At 54.9% G+C, this 23,570-nt stretch overlaps 11 protein-coding genes across 11 annotated transcripts; 2 read left to right on the forward strand and 9 right to left on the reverse strand.

The window, feature by feature from the left end:
- Positions 1-1,043: 1,043 nt before the first annotated feature.
- Positions 1,044-3,169, reverse strand: BKA78DRAFT_329065 (uncharacterized protein; the record flags this gene model as incomplete). Its single annotated transcript, XM_066889639.1, has 4 exons — positions 1,044-1,979; positions 2,364-2,425; positions 2,504-2,924; positions 2,975-3,169. The coding sequence occupies 4 exons, from the start codon at positions 3,167-3,169 to the stop codon at positions 1,044-1,046; spliced, it is 1,614 nt and encodes a 537-aa protein (XP_066748893.1).
- A 71-nt stretch (positions 3,170-3,240) lies between these two features.
- BKA78DRAFT_4896 (uncharacterized protein) lies at positions 3,241-3,769 on the reverse strand. The gene has a single exon (XM_066893264.1). The coding sequence runs from the start codon at positions 3,679-3,681 to the stop codon at positions 3,286-3,288; it is 396 nt and encodes a 131-aa protein (XP_066748894.1). The 5' UTR covers positions 3,682-3,769; the 3' UTR covers positions 3,241-3,285.
- BKA78DRAFT_4895 (uncharacterized protein) lies at positions 3,770-4,589 on the reverse strand. The gene has a single exon (XM_066893263.1). The coding sequence runs from the start codon at positions 4,479-4,481 to the stop codon at positions 3,858-3,860; it is 624 nt and encodes a 207-aa protein (XP_066748895.1). The 5' UTR covers positions 4,482-4,589; the 3' UTR covers positions 3,770-3,857.
- A 4-nt stretch (positions 4,590-4,593) lies between these two features.
- Positions 4,594-6,055, forward strand: BKA78DRAFT_290948 (uncharacterized protein; the record flags this gene model as incomplete). The annotated part of the gene is made up of 6 exons (XM_066885823.1): positions 4,594-5,028; positions 5,082-5,148; positions 5,199-5,285; positions 5,336-5,539; positions 5,599-5,909; positions 6,008-6,055. 6 exons carry the CDS (start codon positions 4,594-4,596, stop codon positions 6,053-6,055), a joined length of 1,152 nt encoding a protein of 383 aa, XP_066748896.1.
- A 1,183-nt stretch (positions 6,056-7,238) lies between these two features.
- BKA78DRAFT_348357 (uncharacterized protein) lies at positions 7,239-9,834 on the reverse strand (the record flags this gene model as incomplete). The annotated part of the gene is made up of 2 exons (XM_066890617.1): positions 7,239-7,382; positions 7,501-9,834. 2 exons carry the CDS (start codon positions 9,832-9,834, stop codon positions 7,239-7,241), a joined length of 2,478 nt encoding a protein of 825 aa, XP_066748897.1.
- Positions 9,835-11,075: 1,241 nt separating this feature from the next.
- BKA78DRAFT_348358 (uncharacterized protein) lies at positions 11,076-13,390 on the forward strand (the record flags this gene model as incomplete). Its single annotated transcript, XM_066890618.1, has 3 exons — positions 11,076-11,524; positions 11,579-12,051; positions 12,099-13,390. The coding sequence occupies 3 exons, from the start codon at positions 11,076-11,078 to the stop codon at positions 13,388-13,390; spliced, it is 2,214 nt and encodes a 737-aa protein (XP_066748898.1).
- A 598-nt stretch (positions 13,391-13,988) lies between these two features.
- On the reverse strand, positions 13,989-15,234 carry BKA78DRAFT_260259 (dihydrodipicolinate synthase). Its single transcript, XM_066885416.1, has 2 exons — positions 14,656-15,234; positions 13,989-14,581 (listed from the first exon to the last, which is right to left on the reverse strand). Exons 1-2 carry the CDS (start codon positions 15,130-15,132, stop codon positions 14,054-14,056), a joined length of 1,005 nt encoding a protein of 334 aa, XP_066748899.1. The 5' UTR covers positions 15,133-15,234; the 3' UTR covers positions 13,989-14,053.
- A 261-nt stretch (positions 15,235-15,495) lies between these two features.
- Positions 15,496-16,627, reverse strand: BKA78DRAFT_334433 (D-isomer specific 2-hydroxyacid dehydrogenase; the record flags this gene model as incomplete). The annotated part of the gene is made up of 2 exons (XM_066890196.1): positions 15,496-16,414; positions 16,482-16,627. 2 exons carry the CDS (start codon positions 16,625-16,627, stop codon positions 15,496-15,498), a joined length of 1,065 nt encoding a protein of 354 aa, XP_066748900.1.
- Positions 16,628-16,915: 288 nt separating this feature from the next.
- On the reverse strand, positions 16,916-18,203 carry BKA78DRAFT_301455 (uncharacterized protein). The gene is made up of 3 exons (XM_066887358.1): positions 18,037-18,203; positions 17,512-17,979; positions 16,916-17,422 (listed from the first exon to the last, which is right to left on the reverse strand). The coding sequence occupies exons 2-3, from the start codon at positions 17,587-17,589 to the stop codon at positions 17,126-17,128; spliced, it is 375 nt and encodes a 124-aa protein (XP_066748901.1). The 5' UTR covers positions 17,590-17,979; positions 18,037-18,203; the 3' UTR covers positions 16,916-17,125.
- An 88-nt stretch (positions 18,204-18,291) lies between these two features.
- BKA78DRAFT_358493 (uncharacterized protein) lies at positions 18,292-18,963 on the reverse strand (the record flags this gene model as incomplete). Its single annotated transcript, XM_066892352.1, has 1 exon — positions 18,292-18,963. One exon carries the CDS (start codon positions 18,961-18,963, stop codon positions 18,292-18,294), a length of 672 nt encoding a protein of 223 aa, XP_066748902.1.
- A 2,623-nt stretch (positions 18,964-21,586) lies between these two features.
- On the reverse strand, positions 21,587-22,904 carry BKA78DRAFT_375753 (serine hydrolase FSH; the record flags this gene model as incomplete). The annotated part of the gene is made up of 5 exons (XM_066892812.1): positions 21,587-22,101; positions 22,161-22,275; positions 22,332-22,737; positions 22,790-22,808; positions 22,860-22,904. The coding sequence occupies 5 exons, from the start codon at positions 22,902-22,904 to the stop codon at positions 21,883-21,885; spliced, it is 804 nt and encodes a 267-aa protein (XP_066748903.1). The 3' UTR covers positions 21,587-21,882.
- Positions 22,905-23,570: the final 666 nt, after the last annotated feature.

Below are 23,570 nucleotides of genomic sequence, written 5' to 3' on the forward strand. Positions count from 1 at the left end.
GAAACTACATGCCCGGGGTACGGAGGCTACTTGCGCTTTGCGTACCGCGTTGTACTCTCATGTACCTCGCCAACGAAGAACGCGGCTGGGGGTCGAGCGCAGGTCAACTGGACTCGACGACTCGGGAGCATACAGATTGGCGAGACGAGGGTGGTAAATATTTGCGCGACGGCGGGAAGAGAGCGCGCTGCGCTCGTTCGTTTCGTTTCGTCTCCAGCCCATTGGATGACGGATGGAGTGGACAGAGGAGATACAGACACGCGACCTTGGTTTCTCTGGAAGAACACGGCGCAGGCAGCTGTCCGAAGCATAAACGAGCGCATCCCAGGTACCTACCCACTTGCACACAGGACAGAGAGAAAAAAAGAGCTTCTTGCATAGAGTTTCGATACTTGTACCAGATATGCTGTTGCTGCTGCCGTTGCCACGAACCACTGAGGAGACCGCGCTCTACAAACACAATACTGCCGCACTCCAAGGAAATAGCGATCAAACCAAAACCACCAAGCCTGATAGGGCGCCGCGCTCTAAAGGGCATATGCGCTCGCCCCTCTCCTTCGTTCCTCCTGTCTAGCAACACATGCTCACTGCTCCTGCTGTATACCTCCTAAACATTGGATACCTTATGCACGGGAAACGTTGGTACAATGTGAAAAGACAAAAAGAGAAGAGGACAAGAGAGACGTCTGGACAACCAGCGCGGCGTGGCGCGTTCGCCAAACAACAACGGATGTGGGGAATGTTGAAAAAGATGTCATGATGATGCCTGCCAATGGAACCAGAGCCTGCCTGCTACAATGAACACAAGCGCCGCGCCACAACACGCACTCACTGCACACACTTATCGTACGTATACGTCGTCCGCGAGGAATCAAGACAAACCGCCGAGAGATGTTGTTGGCCAGCCAGCCGGCCGGCTTGCTCGCCGCTGCTGCGCTTGTTTGCTGCATAAAGATGCCCTGTTAAGGCACACATGCACCGCGCAAGCAAGCAAGCAAGCAGCGAGCGCGCAGGACCTGCAGGCCAGCACAGACAGGGGTAAGCTACAGACAACTCCGCGCCGGTGCGCCGTCCAGCTTGAAGTATCCCGGCTGCAGCGTCTGAAAGACTCCCTTCGGATCGTAGTAGGCCGCAATAGCCATGAGCTTGAGCTGATTCTCGGGACCATAGCTGGCAATGACGTCCTGGTACTGCGAGGCGTAGTTCTGATAGACGTAGCGGTGATCGAGGCCCATGGCCGCGGCGCGGGCGGTGACGCGGTCGACAATGTTGCTGCTGGCGCGCATGACGGCGTAGTCGTCGGCTTCGTGGTCCCACATGTTGTTGAGGTTCATGAGCAGGAGCGGCCCGTCCGCTTCGGAGAGCCCCAGTGCGTTGCCCCCGCGCTTGCTCATGTGTGAGAGCTGCGGCGATGTGATGACTTGCAATGTGCATGCTGGCACGATGCCGCTGACATTGACGATGGCGTCGATTTCGTCCATGTAGATGTCGAGGATGGCTTCCAGCAGGTCGTGGTCTAGCTTGTAGGCCGCTGCCCAGTATGTCTCGCGCAGTCCGCTGGGATTGGATTCGTTAAACTCGACGGTTAGGTTTGACAGTGACCGCACCATGGTTGTGTTCGTCAAGGGGTGCGGTATCGAGGTAAAGTTGGCGAAGACCGGCGGCGAGTCGATGGGATCTGCATACTGCATGTCAAGTTTGGCAAAATAGTCCCCTCCGGCCCAGGCAAAGGAGAGGATGAGCCCTGCTTTGGGATCTTGCTCGCCATAGGCGCCGAATTGCGAAAAGGCCTCTATGATTTCGGATCGCTGGCTGATGTTGTGAAGCTGGCCACCTCCCCACATCAGCCCCTGAGGGAACGTGGAAAGATCGAAACGGGTGACAACACCAAAGTTGTTTCCGCCACCTCGTAGGGCCCAGTAAAGATCGGGGTACGACGTCTCGTTGACTTCGAGCACGACGCCGGATCCGGTGACGAGCTTGTCAGTTGGTTAGCCACAAGATCTTTCAAGCTGTCAATCTGTCAAGTGGAAGGCGGCAGAAGGACCTGGAGCAGCTGACGTCCACAGCGCCACCGTCACGACTCTGGACCTGTCAATGAGGAGGAGATTGTCGGAGCTGCTTGCGTCTGGATGCAGTCGGAGGCGCAACAAACTTATGCCGGGACGGTGGCAAGGTGGACATCAGCGGCGACGAGCAGGCTGGAGGCTCCAGTAAGCCGGGCTGCTTTTGGGTGACAGGAGGCTGCAGATGCCAAGAGCGTGGAGAAGGGACCCCTGGACCAACAGAGATGCAGAGAGATGAAAGCAGATGCAAAAAGGAGAATTCGAGGAAGAAAAAGAAATAGGACCCAAAACACGCACCTCGTAATTGACAACATTGTCACAGGCCCAGCCGTATAGTCCCGAGAAGAAAGAGATGCCACCTGCAAGACATGTCAGCTCGCCGAGGGCTTGGGAGGTGCATTGTTGGGGAAAAAGCAATATCGGACATGTTTACCAACCTCCAAGAGTCAAGCCACCGACGCCTATCGCCGACACACGACCCCCGATGACGGCAAGGCCATGAGGCTCGAGAGCATTGTAGACGTCGACCCACTTGAGGCCAGCACCGACGGAGACAATGGACTTGTCGTCGGATAGCTTGACTTGGTTTAGCGCTCTGAGGTCAAGGGTGATACCGCCCTGGATATTGGAAGAGCCGGCAAACGCCGAATGGCCGCCGCTCTTGACTGCAAATGGGCAGTGGAAGAGACGGGAGAAGAGGACTGCGTGCGAGACGTCGCGGGTGTTTTGAGGCCTGAAGATGCAGTCGGGATGGACGTCGGCTTGCTGGACAGACCAGTAGCCTGACTGACAAGACGAGTAGTTTGCTGAGCCGGGCTCGGCTACGCTGTCGCCATAAATGAAGGAGAGGACGGAGCACTGTGCGAGCATCAGAAACGTGTAGCAGAGGGAGCAGAAGATTGACATACTGCAGCGGCGCAAAAGTTGAAGTCGCCGAGAGCAGCATCAGCAGCAGCAGCAGTGTCGAGTCGAAGAGCGTGGGTTGGTATGCGATCAAGCTGTAGGCCCTGGTCTTGCAGGGCGGCGCGCACGTCAAAGGCAGCGGGCTCAAAGGACGGGGCCGAATGGGTCAGGCCACACTGCAGCAGCGAAGCCAATGCCATGGTCAAAAGCAACCTGGTGCGCATGATCGAAGCCGGTTGGGGTTATATGCAGGGAGAGGAGGTCGAACCGGGGGGTGGGAATGAATCTACAGAGGCTCTCCACCTTGGGATCAAGTTCATGCTGGGCTGGACGCAGAGGGGAACATATCTGGACTGGGGGCCGAGGGATCATCGCGTACAGGTACGTGGAAGGGAGCAACAGACAAGGGGAAAGCGGCGCAGGAGCGAGCGCAGGCGCGGATGGACTGGGGAGTGGAGGACGTGTGTGGCGCAAGGGTGCGAGTCGCAAGATTGGAGGAGCAAGAGCCAGCGAAGCAGCGCGGAACCGGAAGATGGCGAAGAGGAGGGGCAGGTGTGAGATGGGTGGTCATGATGGTGGTAGAAAGGGGGGTATTTTTGAGCACATGTGTTGTTGGTGTTGAGGAGGAGAAAAGACGTCTGGTACCTGACGAGGACATGGTCAATGTCATTTCGACGCGAGACTCAGCAGTATCCCACTCCTCTGGGTACATCTGATGTATTTTCCATCTTCTCCTCAGCGCCGCCACGGCCCCGTCTCGCCCGCCTGCTCCGAACCTTCTCGGTCTCGGTCCCGCCTGTCCGTCCCACAATGGAACCCACCGTCACCATATTCAACACCACCACCATTGCTCGCTCTCTCTCGGCGCCTCGACCTCACCGGAATTTCTCATCCACTCTCACTCGGTCGGCATCCGTGGTCTTCACTCCATCTCCATTGTCGCTCAAAACAATCCACGTCCAGCAACGCGCCTGAGTCACTCACGCCTCGATTCTCGCGCCTCGACTTATATCCCCCGCCGCCGTCCATTCCACACGCGCGACCAGAGACACCCAAGCAAGCTGCGTACATGTCTTCCTTCATCGCTGCCCTCCCTTGCACAAATAGCACCACTATTTGCCATGTCGCTCGCTCGCGCTGCACGCCATTAAGCCCGGTCCGCTCGGATGGGTTGGCGTGGTTGCACCCGAGATGGCCCTTTGCCCTGTCTGCTACCTTGCGCATCTTGCACCACCACACTTGCCAGACGGACCGCGCCACGCTGCGAGGGAGATGGCAATCCTTGCGTCCCCGTGTCACCAATGACCGGATGTCCTGGTGCTCTGCGAGACCTTGACTTCTGCAAACCGAAGCGTTCGACCACGGCGTCTGGCCCATGTATTCCCAAACCTCCCTTGGGTGCCGCCGCCCATATAGCGATACCAAGTCCCGGTTTCTGCAATGGCATTGGCGAATTTGAAAAAGTTCCACCTCTAACCCCAACACTTCACAGCGACTCATGATCGACATCATTCCGCCGCCCTGAAGCTGGCCTCAACTCCCCGTCGCCCTTTGCTAAAAAGCCTCTTCGTCATTGTCGCGCTTCCTTTTACGTCTCGTCTAAGCGTCATCAATTTCATTCATCATGTCGACCGCGGCCACCCAAAACTACATCACCGAGGACCAGCTGAGAAACGTCGGAATTGCTTTTCTCGTCCCGACCACTGTCGTCGTCATCGCTCGATTCGCTTTACGCGTATGGAAGAAGGCGCCGCTGCAAATTGAAGATGTTCTGGTATTCCTTTCGTTCATTTTTTTCCTCGCCTTGACGATATGCTACATCGTCGTGACGCCCTACATGTTTCGAGTGTACGCCGTTGCCGCCGATCCGTCGAAAATGTATCCGGGTGTCGAGGAAGAATCCAAAATCGTCATCAAAATCTTCTTTTGCACGTCAATGCTCCTCTGGTGCACCCTCTGGTCCGTCAAGTTTTCGCTCCTCTGCCTCTACCGGCGATTGATGAGGCAAATACGCGTCTACCTCATCCTGTGGTGGTGCCTCTTCATCTTCTGCATCGTGGTGAGTCCTCTGAAGAACAAATTTCCTTCTTGCCTGACACTGACACTCAATAGACATTTATTGGTGCCATCATCACGAATTTCACCTCGTGCAGCAGCATGCATGCATGGTTTACACCAGGTGGGTACTCACATCTTAACAAAATGTCCTCCACCTTACTGACTTCCCAGGCCTCTGCGCAAGCAATCGTGATATCAAGGCCCAGATTGCCAGCCTCTACTATGCCGCCGGTGTTGATATCCTCTCCGACTTGATGAGTATGTGCAACTGCATCCCGTCGAGCCGTGCGTGCTGACCTAGACCCTAGTCATGGCGCTTCCCACTCGCCTCATTTGGCACCTCCAGATGCCGCGCAGCGAGAAATTCGGCATCGGTGCCCTGTTCTGCACTGGCTTCGTCTGTGTCGCCGTCACCATCCTGCGCGTCGTCCAAGTTGGTGTCAAGTCCGGCAGCGACAGCACGCCGAGCAGCTCCTGGCTCGCGCTGTGGGCAATCATCGAAGCCGCAATCGGTAAGTCCCGAGCAAACGACCACCATACAAACAATCCGCATGCTGATCAAACATCACAGCCGTCTTCATCGGCTGCTGCCCAGCATTCGCCGCCTTCTGGCGCACCAAGCGGCAAGCCACGCGCGGCTACTCGAAGCCCAAGGAGAACCACAGCGCCAACTCGGAGGAGCAGCAGAACGCAAAGGAGCAGCAAGTCGGCGTCGACCCGATCGGCCTGCAGACCATGGCTAGCAGCCCCATCCCGCCCAAGCGTACCAAAGGCCGCGTCAGCATGTACTGGGAGGAGACGCACAGCTCGCAAGAGGAGCTGGCCAAGATGGAGTCGTCCGGCGAGTCCCCCGGCGGCATCTATGTCACCAGGAGCATAAGGGTGAGTGGGCACCACCGACCTCCCCCTCCCCCTCCTCCGCCGCGTTCCTTCTACCACGAGTGCTGCTGCCACGAGTGCTGCTGCCACGAGTGCCGCAGTCACCTCCACTGTTACAAGTCCCCGGAATCACCGTGCTGATATCATGACCCCAGCAGGACTCCGTTGACGGATCCCATCACGTCTAGAAAGCACTTCAAACGCACGCTCTCTCAAAAGGGCTTTGCTTTCTTTCGCTCAACTCAGTTTTGAGCCTTTGTTTTTTGTGATCAAAATCAACACATCAGCGTCGGCACGCCATGCGCGCATTGCTTCGGCGCAAGGTTATCAGGAGTTCATCAGAGAGAGGACTGGAGTCATTCAAACGGACACTATACCCTTTCTTATTTGTTTAGTTCAAGGACGCGGCGGGTGGCATGGCATGGGATTCAAAGACAAGAAGGCACGGGGTGGGTGGACAGGCCTACAGGATCAGCTACCCGGCTATCCTGAGCGCCGGGCATGCTTTGCTTTGCTTTTGCTTTACTTTTCCTTCAACTCCTGCTCCAATCATTTCCCTTTCTTTTCTTGGTTCTTTTCAACGGCCGTCGCCTCGCAGGCTCTTCGCGACGTCATGTCTTTTTCTCTTCTGTTTTATTTCCTGTTCCATCTAATTCCCCATCTTCCTCGAGGAGAACCCATGTGGCTGGCTGCATACATAGCGCGGGCTTATTACATACGCCATGACTTGGGCCCATAGACGGCTGTTGGATAGGTCGTTAGAAATGAGCAAAATACCAAGCGAGAGAGCGCGCGCTCTTGCCAAAGGATATTCATCATATACTGAGTGTCACTTGATACGTGCGTCTGTGCCCCCAGGAGCCCCATGAGGTGCTAAGAGGATAGATACCACAAGCACCTTGGCTTCGCTGTCGACGGGGCTGTTTTGTGTCCACGCTCATGCACTCGGTGCCAAACTTCCAGTTGTTGGTTATCATGATTTAATGGATTCTGTCCGCCATCGATTACGACTTTTTGCAATCTCCATGACTTGCTGCCCGCTCACCCATCAAGCAAAATCTTCAACGAAAGAAGAAAAAGAAAAGTGAGGTATCAATACAATCGCCCAAACCCAGGTCGCGCCTTGTCCATCCATGAATTAGCACCCTTTCGCAGCACGCAGCCACGCAGCCCGCATCACCGAGCAGCAGCAGCAGCAGTTGCAGCAGAGAACCCATAAACGCCCATGCGCCACCCATCCATCCATAGCCTCCCCCTCATACCCGAGACAAGACAATCTGCCACCATCGCATGCCATGCGCAACAAAAGACGAATTGAGAAAGACACGCTCGTCAACGACGCCCGCCGGTTTCTACCGGATTGCCCTTTTCGTCGATTTTGAGCATCGAGCGGCAGTCCGGGCAGTACCACTTTTCGCGGCGTTTGGGGATTTCGGCCAGCCCGACGCACGGGAGGTGGAACCATTCTTTTTCGCACTGTGGAGAGGGGGTTCTGTCAGCGATTTGTTCAAGGCGGGGTGTGACGAGGGTTGTGTGCGTGAGAAGAGGCAGAGAGAGGAGGAAGGCGTATAAATAGAAAGATCAAGGTACTCACGTTCTCCTCATTTTCGCACGCAATCATCATGCCGTAGCTGACGTCGCCGCAGATGCAGTAGCGCTCCTCATTCGGATCGATATCCTCGGCCCAGTCGTCGCCATGCTGATTCGCGCCTTGCGCGCCATCATTCTTCTCCTCGGCCTTCTTGCTGCCCTTTTTCTTGGGCGCCGCCGTGCGTTTGCCGACGGCGACCTTGTTCTTTCCACCTTCGGCGTTGATGAGACCCGGTGCTGGTCTCTTGCTGCGGCGTCCAGACGAACGCGTCCCTTGAGGCGCTGAAGTGGCGACGGGCGCGGTGGCTTGGTGCTCTGCTGGCGCTGGGAGACTGACGTTGCTGGCGCGGCGCGTGTCGCGAAGTTCTCGCAACTCGCGCTTAACGGGGGCTTCTTCGGAGGCTGCTTTGGCTGAGGTGCCAGTTCGTGTGCGCGGGAGCGTCTGGGTCGTGTGCGTGGGCACTGCAGGACTCATGGCTCGGTGGAGTTCAGTCGGAGGTGGAGCAGCACTTTCCCCTGGTTGTGGAGCAACAGCTTGCGGAGCGGTCGACGCACGCCTAGAGCGAGATGCCGCTGCAGTGGCATTTGGTGGTGGATTTGGTGGCTGAGATGACGGCGGATTTTGATCTATTGGTGACGGGAGTGCGGGAGTGCGAGACCGCGCAGAAGCGACACTCGGCGCTCTCGAGGTAGGACCTGGCTGAGCTAGAGGTACTTGCGAAGTTGAGACCTTTGGAGCCTCGGGAGACATTTCGGGCTGAGCCGCGACCGGCGAAGTAGCAGCCGTGTTCTCGTTGCTCTTTGGCGGTGCCGGAGGCGCCAGCTTGAGCTTCTTTGGGCCTGTTGGACGAGGTGCACTCTCGGGAGGCGGTGCGGCATCCTCCTTACCATTGACCTTGCTGGCGTCGGGAGTTGAGTCCCTCTTCCTTTTCCGCGGAGGACGCGCCTTGTCCTTGGACACTGCGATGGGGGTCGGCGCAGGCCCATCAAATAGATTCTTGATGACGGCGCCGGCATCTGCCACGCGACGACTTGCGTCTTCGATTTCCATGGCATCGCGTGCTGCCTGCTCTCTGAGTGTGGCCTCCCTCTTGAGCTTCTTCATTTCGTTTAGCTTCATACCACGGTTGATCAAATTGCTATCTTCCTTGCCGAGCGGCTTGAAGCTAGTCTCTCCGGGGTCGAGAACTTCCTTGTTTGGGTCCATGGGTAACTCATCTATAAATGGTTCTCCCGTCCTCTCCGAATGCTCCTTGGCCTTTTTGTAATTCTCCCATCCACGACCCTTGCTGGAGAGCTCCCGTCGAATCATCGTATCGCTCGGCTGCCAAATGGCATTCTTCTTCATCGTCTTGCGAAGGACGGCCATTTCGTAATCGGTGAGTTTGTGCCAAGGGGCATGTCTGGTACCGGGTCTCGCATCGGGCGGCGGCGGGGTCAACTGAGCGAGTGCGTTGCTTGTAGAGATACCTGCGATTTGGCTGTGAACATTCGTTCCCATACCCGGAGGGCGTGGGGCGCGTGGAGGAGGCTTGGGGCCTTTGAACTTCGGACCTTTGATTTTGGGCTGTTTGATTCCCGCCTTGTCGGTAATGATTTCACCCGAGGCTGCGTCGATTTGGTTGAGACGAGCTTCCGAAGGGGAGACGGACCGCTCCTCGTCCGAGTCGGAGGCGTTGCTTGGCGGCGGAGAGCCTGCTTCACCTTGGTCGAAAATCTGGCCTGGCATCACTCCCAATGCAGCCTGCTGGGCGCGCTTGCGCTTCCTTTCCCGATGCTTCTGAACACGCGCCGTGGACGTGGGCCGAGCCCTGGGAGCGTCCATATGCAACATTATACGGGGCGTCCTATCGCTTTCTTGCTTGCGCGTTCGTGCCATTTGCGGCGACGGGGCGGGTGCTGGTGTTGGATCGCGCGACGGGGGTTCCGGCAGAGCCTGGAGCTTCTTCTTGATTGTGACGAGTCTGGTGGCATGACGTTCAGTATTCTCGTAGAGACGGGCTGCCTCGGCGAAGGACGACTCTCTCGCGCGTTCGGCCTCATTGAGGGCTTCTGAAATCTGTCGTCGCAACGTCGTCGGGTCTGGTCGCTCGGCGGTGGGCAACGTCGGCAGCTTGCCATAGAGCTTGGTGAGTTCGTGGACTCTAGCGGCGGATTCTTGGTAGAGCTTGTCGAGCTTCTCGATCAGGGTCATGGAGCGAATGAGATCGGACGGGTAGAATTCGGTGTAGTCGAGGAAATCGGTAACAGTGGCTTGCGCATCAGGATGCGACTGGGCTTGCTGTTGGGAGCTGGTAGCCATGTCGGCTGGCGCGTCTGCCATGTCAGTGTCGGCCATGTTCACATAGTGCAGCGCGGGTGCTGAGGGCTGAAAAGACGGCGATTGAAGCTTTAGCAAGCTTCGCGATGGCGGCCAGGGTGTCGAGTCGCAATGCGGCGATGTGGTGATGGACAATAGCGGAGGTTGGCGGCCGGGGGTTGTCAAGGTCGCGTTGGCGCGCCGTGTTGCGCTAGGCTGGGACGGGTGAAGTTCGGCTAGCGGCTCCACTTAGCGTTGGGCACTTGACTTCGCGATTCGCGTTTTCACCGTCACCTTTCAACCGCGTCACTGCCAGTGAGAGCCATCCGATCTTTTTGTGGCGGCGAGGCGAGAAGGCGGTCTGAGTAGCGGCCAGCAATTGACTCAACACCATCATCCAGGTATCTCCCTCCTTCATGATATCCCATACATATGTAACTATCACATGTTCCACCACCATTATCATCATTATCTCTTCTTGTTGGATAATCACATTTCAAGTCCAAGTTACTGTTTGTTTTGCCTCTGTAATTCACATGCACCCCTGGAGAATTATCGATCACCACGCGCGGCCTACCGACGACATCATCAGCGACATCATCACGATCTGATAAAGGCTCAATCTGGTAGTAGCACGATCTGACAATCCCACAGTCTGGAAACAGCACGATCTGGCAAAAGTACAACCTGGCAATAGCAAAATCTGGAAAAAGCACAATCTGGCAAAAGCACGATCTGGTAATAAGCATTATCTGGCAACGGCACTGTCTAGCAATAGCACGATCTGACGACCTCACGATCTGGCTACGACATAGAGGTACTACCGTGAGGGCGACTACCGCGCAGGCTGACAACCGCGGACTGACTACCACATTGGTTAACTACCACACTCTTTGACTACCACCTTCTTTGACCACAACACGATCTGGGCATACGGGGTCAACACGTATACCTGACCCATCACCATCCTGCACCCATCAACCTTCATCACCATCAATCCATCCTGAGGCAAGTCCAATTCACCATTTCTGTCTGCCATCGCGCGTCAGTTCTCAGTCCGCTCTTCCCTTTCTGGGCTCGTCCTTGCCCAATCCCCTCCTCAATCACTTCGCCGGTTATCTCTCAATAGGCCCACGTGCCGGTGGTTCCCTTTTGGGCGTCTATTGTCAGGCAGAAGCAACAGTCACGCGCGGGTGCATTGGCTGGCCTAAGGGGTATCGGAGCCTACGCGCAGCAGTATAAAACTCCAACGCGTATCCTCCCATCCTCCATTCAAGACCATGCCCATGTCCGCTCGAGAAGCTTTGCTCGAGAGTCTGTTCGACCTGCTCGAAGTTGAAGCTCAAGCTCTCCCTGACAGACCGTCTAATCCAACACCACCCACGGGCGCTGTCGAGGAACCTGTTGAAGAAGCTCTTGCGCACTTGAACATCTCACAACCAGAGACCCATATTGACTCTACCACTCCTGCGGTAGTTGAAGACCCCGTTACCTACCACGAATCCCTGTCAGACGATTCGGAGTCTGAGACCGACATTCGCCCTGTCGAGCACACCCAGGGTCAGCGTTTCGACCTGAGCTGTGGCGACTACGGCCCCGACGGAGAGTCCTACATCTACATTTCGCTGGCAAGCAAGTTTCCCTACAAGTTCCTCAGCAAGGACTTTTCCGACAAGGTCGCAAAGAAGTTCTTCGATCGCAACCAGTTCTGGAACCGCAGCTGGGACTTGTACGTGCTTTTTGATACTAGTACATTCGAGGTATCCGGCTGACTGTCGCACAGGTTCTACATTTATCCCGATCCTGAAATCGGAGGCAATCCGCTTTTGCTCATCACACTCTCCCAGTTTCAGGACTTTCTTGACGAGATCAACTCCGAAGTTCGCTATCTCGATTTCCAACTGACCGACGATTATCGCGACTGCGGCTTCATCGTCGATATCCCTCACCCGGGCCTTGCACCTCGTTATCTCGGAGTCTCTGCATCTCGCGACGAGTACAGCGAGATGGAGCGCACGGTCCCCCCTGTGTCCTACTATGGGGTTGATAGCCCAAGGAGGGCCCTGCCTGGCATGCCGACGCTTGAAGCGTTCAAGTCCAAGATCGATGAATCCATCAATCTCAACAAGGCGAAGAGCAAGGCCAGCAAGGCCAAGCGCAAGGAGACCCGTATTCTTGCGCAGCAGAACTGGGGACGCTCGTTCAAGAGGACCCAGCGTTACTTGGGTGTGCGTCCCGGCCCTGGCGAGAATCCAGGTAAGTTCAAAGTCCCTCTGTGCTCCAACAAACCTAACTTCATCTAGTCCCTTTCAACCGTAGTGCTTTCTCCGCGAACTCGGCAAACGGTTCCAAGATTCCTACGCTGAACATCAACGAAGCTTCGCCGTACTCTTTCGAAAAGAACGTGGTCTTCATTAGCGTTGACGTCGAGGCCTACGAGATGGACAACAGCAAGATTACCGAGGTCGGAGTGGCGACTCTTGATGTTCAAGACATCATCAACATCCCTCCTGGCGAGAACGCTGTCAATTGGTACGACAAGATCCGGGCTCGCCACTTCCGCATTGACGAGTACGCGCATCTCGTCAACTACAAACACGTTGACGGTTGTCCTGACGGCTTCTTGTTCGGCGAGAGCGAGTTCGTTCGACTCGCCGAGGCGCCTAGGATGGTAGCAGCCTGCTTTCGTCCGCCCTTCTCGGCCACTCTCACAGCCGACCAGGCCCAAGCGCAATGGTCTACTCATGGACAAGTCTCTGAGCTTGGAGCCGAGGAGCCACGCAACATAATCTTCGTTGGCCATGATCCTGATGGGGACGTCAGATTCCTGCAGAAGTTGGGCTACAATCCGTTGAACTTGGGCAACCTGATCGACAAGGTCGATACCAAACAACTGCACCAGCACTGGAAGCGCGACTCTCAGGGAACCTCTCTCGCCAGAATCCTGTGTGACTGCGACATTGTTGGCTGGCGTCTTCACAACGGTGGAAACGATGCCATGTACACTTTGCAGGCTATGCTCACAATCTGCGTTCGGGAAGCCGCTTCTCGTGGAACCAGGAAGCTTTCTGAGGAGAGGAAGGAGACGCAGAAGAAACGCATGGATGAAGCATTGGCCGAGACGGTTGCCCGCATTCAGGACGAAGAAGAAGGTTGGAGCTCTGATGGGGAGGACGATTGCTCTGTCCCTCCGGGAACGTTTGCCGCCCTGGCTCAAGAGGAGGCCGCTGCCAACGGCGACCGTGCAGCTTCCAACTCTGGACGCTCCACTCCGAGCCCTCAGTGCAAACTCTTTGTGGGCAACCTTTCGTTGCGGGCAACCTATGCCGACGTTCTTGACTTCTTCAGTCAGTACGCCAACGTCAAGGACGTCGTCATGCTCAAAACCAAGGCCGGCGCGCAGAGAGCATCTGCCATCGTTACGTTTGCATCCTCTGGCGACGCTCAGTACGCCCTGGGCGCTGCAAACAAGGCAGTCTTGCACGACAACATCATCCTTGTTGATGTCTATACCCCGAAGCCGAAGCCGAATCGCGGCTCCAGTGCGCGTTCCAAGTCGGGCCAGGGTACTTCGGTTCCTGGCAACTGGTGGTGATCCAACCAAAACCTGGATCCTTACTCTCAGGATGTACAATACAATACGGCACAGGCGCATGGACATTCCATAACGGCACACGTCCATATTGCGCCCTGAAGAGGATCTGCTCGTCTTTCGACATTCGAGCTTGACCCCATGCCTTTTCACTTTCACTTTCCTCTCCCTTTTCTTTTCAACTTGATTGAACAAAACAGGCGTCAAGGGCCTCGATAAGACTTGCATTCGGAAGGAGTGAACAAAGCGACTGGGATTGCATCGGAAGGGATATCATGGCTTTTCGACTGACGGTCTCCCAGAGCCACTGAGTTAAAAAGCTACCGGATTTGATGTGCGGACAGGGTGAGTCGGCTCATGAAACAGACCTTCTCTTCTTCTAACGGGACAGAGAGCTTTGTAGATGCCGTGAAGACACATCTTGCATCAAAAGGGAGACAATTGCTTTGAGGGAGTCATGGGGTGATAGGGCAGATAGAAAATCGATCGAATCTTCCTGGCTTGCTGACTCTAGGTTTGGTGACATGTGACCCCCGGAAATGCTAACAATTCGCGAGAGAGTTTCAACGTGGGAATTGAGGGCAAAGTAAGTCTAGAACTTCCTCGATCTTCGAAGTGCTCAATGCTAATGCTCTAGAATACGATCTTCTCGGGCACACTGCGTCTTCAGGAAACCTCATTCCACAGCAGTTTGTCTTCCCAGTCTTCCAGAACCTTCATCGTATCAATCGTCCACGCTTGCAGCTTCGCATCTGCCTGCAAGTAGGGCAGACGTGGCGCAAACGTTAGTCTCTCGTCCAGCCCAATCTTCCTGCCCACAAACCACCATGCGCCAAACTTTGTCGCCGCCAGCGTTTTCTTGCATGCCCACTCTGCATTCGCGACCACCTGCTGCAACTGCTTGGCCTCGTCGGTCCGTCCTTTCTTCCAAAGATCGTAAATCGTAGCCGTGGACTTGGGGAAGACATTTGCAAGCCCTGTAACGCAACCGCAGCCGCCGGCTTCGAGTGTCGGAACCAGGTAGTCGGACGAGCCGCCAAAGACGCGGAATTGGTCTGTTGAGAACTTGCTGGCCAGCCGGACCACTTTGCCCACGTTTCCGCATGTGAGCTTGACACCGACGATGTTGGAATGCTCCGCCAGTGCCGCCAGCTGGTCAGAATTCAGGTCGATGCCGCCTGTTACTCCGGGGAACTACAAGACCACGCCTCGCATGTCAGAAAACTAGCATTATCAACTGCCTGGAGCCGGGTCTTCCAAAAACTCACATTATAAATGACGACAGGTACAGGACTCGCACTCGCAACATCGCGATAGTAGCTCAACAGCGCCTCCTCCGTAATGCTCTTTGCCCAATAACTTGGCGGTAGCAACAGTGCAAAACTTGCGCCCGCCTCCGCCGCCTCGACCGCGCACTCGATAGTCTCCTTGGTGCTAGGAGCCGAGATACCTGCCACGAGCGGGTAGTCTGGCACGCCCAAGTCCGACACGGCGCGCCGGGCTGTGGCGACAATGGCAACGCGCTCGCTTCGCGTCAGAAGAGCCAGCTCGCCATTGGTCCCCAGGTACACGAGTCCATGCTGTCCTGCCTGCACGAGGTGCTGCGCATATGTGTACGTCGCATCGAGGTCGACTTCTTGTGTGGGTGTGGGCTTGTACAGCGTCACTACCGGGCAGTACACGCCCTCAGGCAGAGGCTGCGCTTTGGGCGGGATGCTGGAGCTGAAGAAGTTTGTCTTCGTCATGGCGGATTGGGTTTGCGTAAGACCAAGGGTAGAAGGATCGAAGCGAACTTGGCGGCATTCTTGTGGTTTTGAGGTACGTTGAGCACCTGCCTCTCGCGCAATGTTTAGCCGAAGACCCCTGAAGAAAGTGTGGATGATCATCTTCGTAGGGCGACCCCACGCCTCGATGCAGCAAGTCTGCCGAGCGGCGTGGGGAAGCTTGTACAATGGTCCTGCACGCCACTGCGATTTCGGTGGGTGTTTGTCACATGTGAGTTGCGGTTGCGGAGATGTTTACATTTGCGGGTAGACACTGACTTTCCTTGGACTGCAGAGTAAGTCTTTCTGTCTATGGAAGTCTATGATCACGCACTCTCGGTGCGCTCAAGACGTCACGCCCTCCAAAAAAGCCTTCTTGTTTACCGGCGTCAGCGGCATTCCCGCAAACGCGCCATCAGGTCCCACAACCGCAACGATGTTCTTCATGGCGTTCAGCTCAAAATTAATGCGCGTATCCAACGCACCACCACCAATGTGCGTTGTCAGCGTCACGTTGTCCATAGCCGCAAGCTCCTTCGATACTTGTGGCTCATGATAGTGGACATCCAGTCCAGCAGCAGAGAGATGACCCGACTTCAACGCCGCAACCAGCGCCTCCTCTTCCACGATTTTGCCCCTGGCCGTGTTGACCAGCCGGGCGCCTGGCTTCATCTGCTGCAAGGCGTTCGCATCGATCAGATCTTGCGTGTACTTGTTGAGCGGCGTGTGTAGTGAGACGCAGTCAGCAACGCCTAGGAGACTCTCGAGCGTCTTGTGGTACTTGACGCCCAGCTGCTCCTCCTCGGCCTCATCCGCGCGCAAAATGTCGAAATAGTGCACCTCCATGCCCAAACCCAGCCGCGCCTTGACTGCCAGCTTCTTGCTAATGCTGCCCAGTCCCACAATTCCCAGAATGTGGCCGCGCGGGTTATGCGATAGCGTCGCCAATACGGAATGTGTCTCTTCAAAAATCACCGGGTCCGCGGTCCTCGCTGCCAGCTGCGCGCGCGCAAAGTTGCGGAAGACGGACAGGATCATGAAGAGCGCCGTATCCGAGACGGCCTCGTCTGACGCGCCGGCTCCGTTGGCATACCAGATTCCGCGGCGGCCCAGGGCGTCGACGTCGGCCCAGTTGAAGCCTGCGCCTGCTGAGGCGAAGATGCGGACGGAAGGTGGCAGCAATGGAATCAGCTCGTCATCCCATTGTCCCATTTCGCCGCCGCTGTGGAAGTCGGGGCGGAAGATGGCGCTGAAGTCGCCGTATCTACGGGCGCGTTAGCAGATTTGTTTGATTGACGGGTGGTGCTTGAGGAGATGGGGCGGGCACGCGCTTCTTATCCCGCAAAGCTTGCATGAACGACGCTCTGTCCAAATCCTCATTTTTGACCACCTCAAATCGGCTCTTCAGCTCCTTCTCAAAGTACTCATGGTTGTACTTGATGTCGCTACCAAGGTGGAGCACAATTGGCTTTGGCATTTTGCTCAACTCGCCTGCTGGTTCGACTTCAACGGGCACTGATGCTCCTTGCGCGCGCGTACCGGACAACAGGCTCCGGGCCACCATCGATTATGAAGCCAACGGAAACCCGTCGGGAGCAGCTGCAGCTTTTCCGTCACCCCATTGCTGATCGCTGGGGTAAAGTGGAGCCAGCAGAGACGCGGGGAAGCGCCCCGCCTCTCTTCGGTGTATCTTCAGGTCTTGACCGAGCGCGACAAGGTGTGCATCGCACGACATGAAGTTGTAATATTTTTGATATGCAGATCATCAAGGCCAAGAAAACGCCGTTTGAAGAAGCTTTTGGCGCTCCTGCCAAGTTGGGTTAGTCGTCCGCGTCGCGGCATCGTGGGTCGTGTTGTCTTGGAGCTCGGGTGGCTTCTGCTTACCCGAACTCAAGCTTTTGTTGCGCCAGTCGCCCTGCCCCTGGTTTTCGAAGACAAAGGTCTCTGGATGTCTTGTACGGTATACGTCTTGGTCTTAACGTGCCAGCTGTCGAATGGGGAAGTCAAAGAGCGATGCTTGGCGCGGCTTTATTAGACCCTCCCGGTCAATCTGCCGAATACGAACCAGGAGCGAGAACGAAGACGTGGACTGTTCGCGCGGCTGGCTGGTTGACGGCGACTTGAAACATGGCTGCCCGGTCGCTGGAGTCTCTCGTCGACTATGAGGCTGCCTTGGAGTGGTGTGCTGGTGGTATGTGCGGAGCGTGTTTATTTGAACGACATGGCTTGGCGAGTGACGAGAAAAATGGACAGGATTTGTACCCTGGACTCGGTGAGTGAAAGTTGAATACTCCATTTGAGAAACGTTTCGAGAATGTGTTACTCGGCCGAAGTATGTAAGGTGCTCACGCGTCATTGAAGGTAGGCATGGCTGTTTTGCCTGGAACCGACAAACAGCGCTATTTTCATGCGGCGACGAGCATATTCTTGCAGAACCATCACGACCCGTCGACTCGTCGTCCTCAATGACCAGAATGGTCTCGACCGTGGGGTAAGTGGAGGAAGACGTCGATTTGGACCGTCTTCCAACACCAGGTGAGCATCCTGCTAATTCAGTTGTCTCCCAACGGCATGTTAGAACAGCGCAGATGGATATCAAAATGGCAGCGCAGTGGGTGACTAAACAAAGTGCTCACCCAAAAATCTGTCGCCCTGTCAGCACACGTAAAGACGTGGAGTGTTCAAGCGTTGGTTGCCTCTGACATGATGGTTTTTTTCTCTTGACAAATGGTCACAAGAAGCATTCAAACGCTCGCGTCTGGGTATGCGACAACGTGGAGCTGAACCAAGGTTGAGATGTTTTTTCCGTCACCTGCTGTGGCAATAAGAGTATGACCTCAACATCATTTCTTTGGTAGGAGATACTAATCGACAGCAACATTACAGTCCAATCGGCTTTGCCCCTGGTAAAGCAGGAGCCACGAGACAGACACTCCAATCGTTATTTACAGAAGAAGGGAACATGATTTTAGGCACGGATCTTCGACGCAAGTAGGCCGGTGATTTTCATGATCGCTTTCAACAGCCACACGGTCGGCGCTATCCAGTATTTGGGAAGGGGATGTCAAAGAAGGGAGGTTGAAGCCTGCAGATCGGTCAGAATTGTAAACATCAAGGGTAGGACCAACTCCTTACCAACCATCAGTTGCTGCCTCCGCCAATCACTGGGCGCTCGATTCCCTCCAGAGCACGCTTTTCGATCGTGTCCAAGGCGCGCTTCTCGGGTCTGTTCTTTGGATCCACCTTGACACCGTCGCCGTTGACATTGACACCTGCCCCTTTGCCGCTGTCTTTCTGTGGATCAACGTTGACATCGACGCCGCTCTGGGGCCTGAGGTCGACATTTCCCTCCTGGTCGACGTTCAGGCCGATTCCAGGGAACTGAGGGTCTCGCTTCTCGGGGCGGTTCTTTGGATCGACTTTGACTCCGTCGCCGTTGACATTGACTCCAGCGCCCTTTCCACTGTCCTTCTGAGGGTCCACGTTGACATCGACTCCACTTTGAGGCCTCAGGTCGACGTTACCCTCCTGATCCACATTGAGACCGATGCCAGGGAATTGAGGATCGCGCCTCTGTGGACGGTTCTTGGGGTCCACCTTGACGCCGTCGCCGTTGACATTGACACCGGCGCCTTTGCCACTTTCCTTCTGTGGGTCCACATTGACGTCGACGCCACTCTGCGGCTTCAGGTCCACATTACCTTCCTGATCAACGTTGAGACCAACGCCGGGGAACTGGCGAGCTTCATGTTGGATGGGTGTAGCGGCCACCACACCGATGAGGAGGGTGACCAAGGAAAGATTCTTGACCATGTTGAAAGAATATTGACGAAGATTAAAAAAGGTGTTGACTATTTGTCGCGGAGGAATCGTTGCCCAAAAATACAATGGAAGAAATGACACCGCAGATTCGGCGAAGGTAAGGCGTGGTTAGGTCCCCAAACAATCTTATACACGCATTCCTCTTGCTCAAAGTAGGGCCACCAAAGAGGGGTTCAACACTTCTTCACCCTCATCCTTGGAAACCACGTTCTTCAACACGCAGATCTCTACCAATCCAAGGGTCCTTTTCGAGAGCGGCTTCCAAAACAATCAAAACAAGAACCAACAGACCAATCAACACCACCCACGATGAGGTAACCACCACATCTACCTCCGCAGAAAGGCCATCAAAACCAGGCAGTCCCAAGCCCACGAACGCGTGGCTCTGTGTTTCTGCGGGAGGATCTTGCCGCACAGGCGACCAGAGTTTCCTCGTTGGGAAGCCTCTCGACCATCACATATGAACACCAATTGTTGTTGCCTGGAGCGCAAAGATTCTGCTCCCTTGATTGGTCAGAGAGAATCTGGTGTTTGCGCAATGGTCGTGGGAAATACATTGTCGGTTACTGGTTGCGTTCTAGCACGGCGGAAAGCTCTACTGTTGCGGGCCGCCCTCTAAGATTGCGGGGAGATTTCGCGCCACTGCTCGTTTCATTTGCCCTAGATGGTAATTCTCAGCATTCTTGAAACGGAAAAGGGAATGGAAGGTCCAACCGCCGAGCAGTTGCTATTGTTCGATTACTTATTGTTGGTACTTTAGCAGTTGTTCGTCTCATAGATGGACCGTAGATGGACAGCGCACTTGGATTCAAAACAGAGGTAAGCAGACACGCATTGTGTGATGAATTCGATGTGGACAGATTTCTGTTCGGATTCAGGCGTGCTTCTCTAGCATCCCTTCACAGACGCTTATAGATGAACCAGAGACTACCGCCTTTCTGTCGGCATTTGGAACGCCACAAAATCCCCTAGCTAACGGCATCTGAGTGCAAATCTATCGGAATGTCTTTCAGCTGTCGCATCTACCTCGATAGGTAACGCTGCCGCGACGCATAGCGGGATGACGTCAGCAGTTGTGAGGTGTAGTTGCCGCGGAGTGTTTTGTCGTTCAGGGTCAGATACTACTGTGATACAGACCTGCTTCTCGTCCAACAGACGAATGCTTTGCTTGTAGTTGCTTGGTGCTTGCATGCTAACCTGCTTGGTATGCAGATTTTCAGTGCCCTATCTCTCATACATGCAGAGCTTCGACTGTTTCCTCATTGGAAGAAATGTTGTTGGGACAAATACCTCGCCGGATCAATCTTGAAGACCCCTAATTGGGTTTCCCCAAGGAGACATTCGTTAAATTCGCCACCTAAAGCGTCACTGAACTCACTGGTCAAGGACGAGGAATGATTGTTCCACGAGCGCCTCCAGGCGATGCTCTTTTGACAAAGCGCTGAATAGACGCTACTGCCTCAGGAAACATGTCAATATGTTAGGGGGTCGGGCTTGGCGCTGTTTTGGGCAACCCTCCAGTCAGGAAAACCGCACGCCATGCTTTCCATACCGCATCAAAAGTTAAGTCGATTGGAGAAAGAAAGATGCTTTACCAAATCAGTTGGACGACAAGACTTTTGCAAATGAGACACCACAACAGCCCAGAAACTTCAGACGCTTGAAGTGTTACAAACTATGGCGCAGCCAGCTCGTCACTGAGAGGAGGAGCGTCAAATTTCCTGTCTTCACAAGCAAAAACAGTCGGCAAGGTGTTGGCTGGGCATTAGTCCGCTCCTGAATCAAAGAGTCCCTGGGCTGTGCCACTAGTTGATGGTGCCACGTCCACGGCATCACGATGGCCAAGGCGTCTTGGCTTTCACCAAATGCTGTACTATACAGTACTGGACAAGAAATCCACAACGGATGAGCCACGAGGCCAAGCAACGGAGAGCGTCCGCGGAAGAGGCCCTTTCCTTTCCGAAGTCCGAGGAGGCCAAGCATGCATTCTCTACCAATCTTCCGGTCGCCCGCACTCATGTCCAGGAAATGTGAATGCAGGGGCCTCTGCGTGTTTGGGCTGCAGTCTGTCGACCTGCAGTACGGGATGAAAGCCACGCTTCAAGGCGAGAACTCATCGCATGCCAGCAGCAGACGCCAGGTACAGGCCAACCTTCCCGATTCCGAGTGCGAAACAACCTTGCCCATGCTGAGATGCCCTAGGAGCTTTCCGCTTGCTCGTGAAACCTTCGGCCCCGACGAACGCCTCGGGCAGAATCGTCCTCTATACATTATTTGCGGGAATGCTAGCCAATAAGAGCAACGCGTACTATATGTTCTTCCAACTCCGAAAAGAATCCTGGATTACGCCTCACACTCCTAGCAGATAAACACGACGAAAATGCAAATTGCATTTCCTGTGGGTCCTGTGGGATTTTCACAGCATGCTCGCGTTGGCATTTGGCATGCGGAATGCCGCAGTCCTGCAAAAAGTGGAAACCCTTAGCTAAATGCTCCTTCCCCCACAGTACAAACGCACTGCCATAGCGGCATATTCCTTTACAAGGATATCGAACGGCATGTATAGCTTCGGTCAGCGGAAACTCAACGCGCCGCTACGCCTCGATCAAAAGTGCGCAAACAAGCTTTCCCATATACGCACTTGACTGGCGCACAAACTTTGAGGCTTTGAAGCTTAATATGAGTATACTGATGTTTGGTGAGCAAGGACCCAAACACCCAATCACAATCCCGACCCAGCGAGCAAAATTAGGTAATTGACAAGACACAATGGGCGAGAACACGCCGCATCGACGCAAGGTGCGAGAGAGTGGGAACCTTTGAGGACAATCTTCGATTACTGGCCATTTTGGGAAAATGCTGTAGCTCTCTTCAACGCCCGTCTAGAAACTCGAGCAATCAACTGCTCCCTTACAGTCGAGCAGTGGGAGGCACATCTTCGAAACCTTCAACGAGAGTCGTCGTCTTGCTCACCATGCGCTGCACGGCGTCTCCAAGTTCCCTCAGAGTACGCGCATCTCTGGGTACCGTGTGACCTTTGCCATGATCGAAGAGCTCTGCAGTGTCTTCATCACAGACATTGAACAAGGCCATGGCCCCATGAATGTATGGATCATCGCAGCCAACAATCTTCGAGAAGTTCGTTAGTAAGATGAGCCAGTGAATGCAAAAGGTTGAAGACCACATACGTGAAGAGTCGGCACATCCAGAACATCATCGCATTCATCAGCGAGAACGCAACGGACATCTTGTTGGTCGATCGCGACAGGCGGCCACCCCGCGAAGAAGATGGCGCTCTTGAGCCTGGGATTGGGAAATAATGAGCCTCTCATCTGAAGTCGGTGTACGAGTTGCCATACTTGCGAGGTCTCCCGTACCGCTCCCACAATCTCTTCTCCTCCAGAATCATGGTCGCAGCTACAGTTGCGCCTTCAGAGTAGCCCAAGATCCCCTCTATCTCAGGGTCTTCATCAATGATCTTGAACAATCCATCCATGGTCCGACGGAGACTTTTGAAGGCGGTTGGAGCGACATCACCGCCAGTGAGCCGTCGCATCGTGTCCTCAGAGTTGAGGCCCTCGGGAAAATTGCGAATGATCTCCAAGATGTCTTCAAAGGCTTCGACGCCATCGTACTCGATGAATCGGTAGAGGGGTCCAGGACCGAAGTAATCCTCATAGCCAGGCGGAGGGACAGCGGAGTAACTGCCCTGCGTCCAATGATAGGAAAGGGTCCCATCGTTGCTGCACTGCGTTGCGAAAGGCCCTGGATCATTTGTTAGATGGTTCAGGTCGATCCCATTGCTGCCATAACCCACCAAGTTGGACTTGAAAGTTCTGAAACCAGTTAGCTCAGCTTCACACCTGAGATCATACCTCAAAACTCACCTTGGCGCTTCCGTAAGCTCCAGGAAGACACAGATATTTGACCATGGTGAAGAATGGAATGAGAGAGTGACAGAACGGAAGGACTGACTGGGAAAAGGAAAGGCACCTGACTGTCCAAGTAGGTCGTTGCGGCCGACTTTGAAGAAATGAGAGAGTAAAGAATGTGATGACGACAACCTTAGCAGCTGGACAAGCCGCAGAAGAAGCAGGTGCCACTAAGACGATATATTCAAGGGCACCGCTCTCCGCCTGCCGAGGCGCATGGCAGGCGCATCGACTCTGGCGGAGCAGATCAGTGCTCAGCCCAGGCACATCCCACAGTGTCCTGAAACAGGTCGGAGTAGACAGCGACGACGCTGAGAGACGCCATAGGACGGCACGACATTGACCATTGGAAGGCCCTGTCCCAGGTGATATATTGGTCGTTTCGAACAAATGGAGATGAACATCAGAGCCTAGGAGACGTCACCAACACCCCCAAGCCCGTCATGACTGATGAATTGCGCAGGTTTCGATGGCTGATACCTTCCAGTACGCATGAAGCACGATGTGACGGGCTTGACGACTGTCGTCGATCAGAAATCAGAGAATCAACGACAGGAGTCTGGCGAGTGTCAAGACAAGTGGAGCCCCAGCTAGGAAGGATGATCGCTTTCGCTCGGCAACGGCTGCGGGGATGGTGCACGGGCCAGAGCTTATTCCCACCATCGG

The sequence above is a fragment of the Phyllosticta capitalensis genome, assembly GCF_038381095.1.
Source record: "Phyllosticta capitalensis strain CBS 128856 chromosome Unknown BKA78scaffold_1, whole genome shotgun sequence".
In the NCBI taxonomy this organism is placed as follows: Eukaryota; Fungi; Ascomycota; class Dothideomycetes; order Botryosphaeriales; family Phyllostictaceae; genus Phyllosticta; species Phyllosticta capitalensis.